The 6000-nt window shown below is 38.7% G+C and overlaps 1 protein-coding gene across 1 annotated transcript; it reads right to left on the minus strand.

Moving 5' to 3' along the window:
- Window positions 1-3042: 3042 nt before the first annotated feature.
- On the minus strand, window positions 3043-4178 carry LOC104964230 (zinc finger and BTB domain-containing protein 6). The gene has a single exon (XM_010792972.1). It carries the CDS (start codon window positions 4054-4056, stop codon window positions 3043-3045), a length of 1014 nt encoding a protein of 337 aa, XP_010791274.1. The 5' UTR covers window positions 4057-4178.
- Window positions 4179-6000: the final 1822 nt, after the last annotated feature.

Genomic DNA, 6000 nt, shown 5'->3' on the forward strand with positions numbered 1-6000 from the left:
AGTAAAACAAGAAAAAACCCTAACAAAGAGACAATTATAAGCCTACATTTAAAACAATCCCAGATATGCAAAATTACAACAAAGGGACATAAAACAACTTCAAATGGATTAAAACCAATCACAAAGAAACAGAAAACAACTCCAAATAGATACAAAACAATAACAACGGGACACACAATAACCTAAAGTAGAGTCTTTGAGTTTGGTTGTCTGTTTCCATGAAGACATGGTGGGTGGGGGTCTGTTACATGTCTGTGCCCAGGGGCAGGGGGTCTCATAATGTGTCAATGGATATCAGTAATGTGATAATTTCTGCGTAATTTACCATATATGATACATCTTTGCAAGATATATGTGCTACATTATAGCTGTGTAGCTTGCACAGCTGTTTGCTTCAAAATGTTAGTTGGTGAAATTTGAACAGGCTGTCTCCGTGGTAACAAGTGGTGCATTTGGCACTGCAGGAGGCCCAAACTCAGTTACATAATGAGTCTGGATTACTGTAAATTAAACAGTGATACTTTATTTGCCTGCTTTATTTATATGTGACTTATGATCTTCAGTGAGCTGTTCACAACAGATGGGTAAGTGAGCTGTCAGTGATATAAGGAGTTAGATCAGCAGGACAGAACACTTTTAAATAATCCTGCAACACAAATTAATGTTTAACACCTTGTCTTTAATCATACAATATTTAAAGTAACACAGTAACAAAGCTTGAGGGGCCTGGTTATAATAGAGACACTGTTCAATACAGAATTAGAACAATTGCTGTCTTTTTGTCCGTCTGTGTCAAATGACAACTTCCTGGAAATACAATAATTAGTGGAAAAACTAGACAGCTGCATGCAGTAACTTCGAAGTGTTTGTTCATTGAAAAGATGACAGTGATTTCAAAACTCCCCCTTAACCACATGCATTTAGTGAGTTATGAGCTTCTTTTACAGCAAAGTAAACAAAACCATTTTGTCAATGATTACACACTGTAATTTCCTTTATATGCTTAATATAAAAGATCTAAACATGACGACTTCTAAAGCTTTGATGTGTTACACTCTTACAACCTAGTTAGCTATAATCTTGGCTTATATTTAACCACAACAATGGCAATAATGGCATATTGTCAATATCTGTATCCATATGTTGGGACTGAAATATAATTTGGATGGATTATCATGAAAGTTTTGGCAGATATTCAAGTCAAAATGATGTTGACCTATATCTTTCCATTAGTGCCACCAGCAGTTTGAAATTTGTGTTTTTTTAGTGAAATATCTTGTCTGCAGTTGAATGAAATGCTCACCAAAAGGTGCCCCAAGAATGAATTTTATGTAGTTAGAAAGCAGGGCAATATTTAAATCTATATGATACTTTAGTTTTTGACCAAATATATCGTAAAATGTTTGTTTCTGGGATGAATACAATATCTTAGGTTTAAGATTAGATGGTTCATTATCTCAATATTAACACGGGTTGATTGTGCTTTTCAGCTTGTGAAAAGTAAAAAAATAAATGTGACTGAAATATTGTAAGCTTTATTTACCAAATAAATAATTCCATGATATTTCAGTGCAAATGGACATGCATATATATTCACCAGAAAATGGCTCTTTTCAATATCCTTACCACTTGTATAACTCTTTTCATCCCTGTCTCTGTATCTACCACTGCTATTTTATACCTTTGTCACTCATTCATAATGGAGGTGCCCCAAATTCCACAGTGAGACTGGGTGTGCAAATTAAGTATCTTTGTCTGGTTGATTCCACTTTGATGACATTTCCTAAAATAAAAAAAATGGTAAATGTCTACATTTGAGGAAGTTGGTTGACTGGACTTCGTTCTGAGGAAGCTATATTTTAATGCAAGGGGAAACACATGCTTTGGTATATTTTTGTCTTTATTTCTGTATTGTCTCTTGCTTAGTCACGCACACAAAGAGTCAGATTACTTTCTGCATTGAATACACACTCCACCATGCATTAATCATTTGTCTGCGTCCATACTCACACATTTCAAGCCAGCGGCGCCTCGGATGCCCTGAGGAAGGGAAACTGTTCCATTCACTGAGATGAGTGACGACTATATATCTGGGCCGAAGGAGAAAGAGAGAGCTGCGAAGGGAAAGAATGGAGCGAGAGAGCATGGAAACCCTCTCTGCCATGCGGGAGAAACCACTCACTTAATGCTCAGCGATCTGTGATGAATTTCAGTCGGGTCAAATGGAGAACCAGTGGCTGTCTGTGAAACCTAGCCTCAATTTGAAACAGGCAGAATTCAGTGTTAATTCCATCAACAACAACAAAAACTGCATAATAGTCTTTCAAAAGGTTTAAATGTTTTTAATTTATTCTATTAAGTGAACCGTTATCTCCAGACTTTGTGCATAAGTGTTCACTGTAATTACATTTTCAGTCATAATATTATCTCTCCTATAGCTTACATAGTTAATTCATGCTTATCTTCTTCGTAAGGCATAATTGTTTTTTGTAGATGGGATAGAGGAGCACTATAAAGGTGCTGGAAAGATTGAACTGCGGATGAGATTGCGAATGAGATTGCATTGCCCATACATGGCAGATGATTAAGCCTAATGACGGTTTTAGATTGCATGCTGATTGACTTAATTTAATGATTTGTACCGGCAGAGATCAAACACACTGCAGAGGGCACATACTGTAAGGACCCTCACTGCTTTTCATCAGCCTGATGATAATTATGATTTTAATTTGAAAGAAAATTATGAAGTGCCAAACTTGCACTTGAAAGAACAGAACTACAGTCACATTTCATAACAACTAATCTTCAAAAGTCCAAATGCTATATTGCAGTCAGTGGGATTGAAGACAATGGTGTAGCAAGATTATCTCAACTAAAATATATATTGACATTTTAAATATTATCTTTAATATTTAATATAATCAGGATAATATGTATCATATGGCTGATTGTGCTTTTGGCACCCTGTTTGACAAATATATATGGACTCAAAACCACTATAAAGACCATACTAACTGAATTTGTGCTAACATTGTTCCTTTTTCAACAGCCCATGGCCTCCTCAAGCATGTTTTGCAGGCTACTCTTACCATGGATGTCCTTCAGGTGGCGCCTGAGGCCTGGTTTGTGAGCAAAGTGCACAGCACAGTATCTACACTTATGGGGCTTATCGCCTGTGTGCAGATTGAGGTGGTCTTGCAACGTAGCCCTCTGGGAGAATGTCTTGTGACACAGGGGGCATCGAAATGGCTTGACCCCGGTGTGAACGCGTATGTGCCGGGTCAGATTACTCCTCTGGGAAAAGCCCTTCCCACAAACCAAGCACCAGTACTGTTTGTGCTCCTTCAGGTGCACCACGTAGCTCTCCAGGTGCTGGAAGACTCGGTCACACCTCCTGCACAGGTACGGCCTCTGGATCAGAACGCTGTCTGAATCTTCTGTTAGCTCGTCTTCCAAACATTGACCCTTTGACAGATGTGCTCCAGAGTCCTTCGGCTCTCCACATTCTTGCAGTTGAGCTGCCAGCAAAAACATTTCCTCCTCTTCTCTTTTATCTCCCTCTGCTGCTTCGTCTTGGTTTGGGGAAGTGTCAACAAATTCTTCCTTTTTTGCAGAACTTTCTCCAGATGTGGATGATGTTTGACTTTGAACCGTTGTAGGAGGAGATATCTTATATGTTATTGCACTTGTAACCTGGTGATTTTGATAGGAGGGCTTGTTTGAGTAAACAGGCTGAATGTCTCCACCTTTCTCAGGCTCAAGGGTATTAATACAGCATGATGCATTTTCAGATAACTCTAGTTTTGCTGTAACCGCCCTTTCCTCTCCGACCTCCCTCAGCCCTTGACCTGACCTTGGCTTTAACCGAATCACAGACGCCCATCCTTCCTCTTCAGCGTCTCTTTCATCTTGATTTTTAAAGCTGGTACTTGGCAAATCACTGTCTTGCAGCTGGATTTCTTTCTCATCTGTGCGTCTCTCCAGTTCCAAGAAAGCCAGGGTGGGACTGAGGTACTGGGAGATGGCCTGGGAGCACTTCTCCACCACCTGGCTCATCTGGAGCACACTGGCAGCAGTCAAGTAGCTCACCAGCTCTCTCACAGGGACCTAAAGTAAGAGATATTTGATAAACAAAGGAAACAGTAAAGTAATACTGAAGAAAAACAGAACTGCAATACTGAGTCATCTTATTCATCTTTTACTTTCATATCACAAACATTCACACCCACTCTTTTGTTGTTATCAATATGTTTGTTTCTTATTTCCATTTTGGTATCGTTACTCTTGATATTGTTCATTCTGACACTGTATTTAGTATGTAGTTCAGTAGATTATATTGCACCTCTAATAGCCCGGTGTAGCAGCACAGGAGAAGTCTCTTGCCAACCTCCACACTGGACACCACACCCAAACTCATTTCCCGGCCTTCGTGGAGCAGGAATTGGTCATGTAAGAAGTTTGAGGAGGCAGCCAGCACCGCTCTGTGACCGTGGAAGTGGAGTGGGACAGTGGGGCCTTGTGGACGACCAAGGAGGAGTGTGATGTCACAGAAGCGCTGCTCCTCTCTTAGAGAGTTGATTTTGATGAGGATAGAGTCACCGTGCGTGGGGAAGCAAAACCGTAGCGTGTCAGTGGAGCTTGACATGATGATCTGTTTGGATTTGATAAAAAAAGTTTGGATATTGATGGATGAAGAGTGTGAAAACCTTTTTTTTTAATGTAACTCATAAAAGTGTTAGCACTCGTGGTGAAACTACATGCATGGAGTCCCGCTGATTTACTGCTAAATCACAATTACCGCATCATATAAACATTATCATGAGATATCTTTAGTGTGCAATTAGGGAAGATCTACCACAGTCAGTAAAATACCAGATAGAGAGAGCACACATGGACATGATGAATCAGCCCCACCTTTTACTGCAGGCTCATCCGGAGATGATGGATCCAGCTGATTTACACCCACAATTACTGGAACTTAGAGGGAACACTAAGTCCCTTTTTTCCTGATGTCTGGCAGTTTAACCACAGTTATTGACTAGAAAAAAAGTTGTTAATAGGCAACGCATTCAGAAGGATGAAATGTATCCTTCGGCTGCGGAACAACAATCATCCTGACTTCCTCCGGCTTTCTGCTGAGGATCTTAAATTTAGACAGCAATGTGTCTGTTGCGCAGGAGCTTGTGAACTAATTAACCCGTTCAGTGCCTTTACTTCTCCAGGGTTCATACAAATGCAGCGAGAGGTTTTCATGATGCAAGGGCTCTTTTTCTACTTTGTTTGGAATGCAATAGACAGAGCAAACTGAATGAACTAATTGTCTTTATTCGTGTGGTACATATATTGTATTTGCATACTGTACTTTTACTTCTTTATAACATAATAAACAATAAGCATGTTCTATAAAAAATTAAATGTTTTATAAAATAACTGCCATCCCAGCTAGCGGGGAATGTTCTCACAACTTTGGCTAACGTTACCTACAGGTTCTAATAATTTTTTTAAGAAATGTTTTAATCTGATGTTCAAAGAACATACCAAACTACAGGCTAATGTCAGATTCAGAAATTAGTTTTTTAAATCATGTTTTCATGTTATAGTAGGCCTACCTTACATTAACCTGTTTGAAACTTTAATGACCCCATGATGTGATTATTTATATCTTAAAACCTTTAACAATGATATTTAGATGTTCATAAATATCTACATTTATGTATAAATACATGTGTAGCAGTTAGACAAACATAATTAATAGATGATCTCATTAATACCTATGTTATATGTACTAAAAAATTAAAATAAAGTTTACTAAGCCACCTTTTTGTTTTAATTTATTGTATGTATGAATACACTATACACAGCAGCCTGTGAGCAGTATTAACAGTGTGTATGAATACACTAGCATACACAGCAGCCTGTGAGCAGTATTAACAGTGTGTATGAAAATGCTAAGGTTGATATTCTGGGCTCCCTAAAAAATAATATCCCCTCTGTGACGCA

This window comes from Notothenia coriiceps, unplaced genomic scaffold (assembly GCF_000735185.1).
Source record: "Notothenia coriiceps isolate Sejong01 unplaced genomic scaffold, NC01 NC01_scaffold00036871, whole genome shotgun sequence".
Taxonomy (NCBI): Eukaryota; Metazoa; Chordata; class Actinopteri; order Perciformes; family Nototheniidae; genus Notothenia; species Notothenia coriiceps.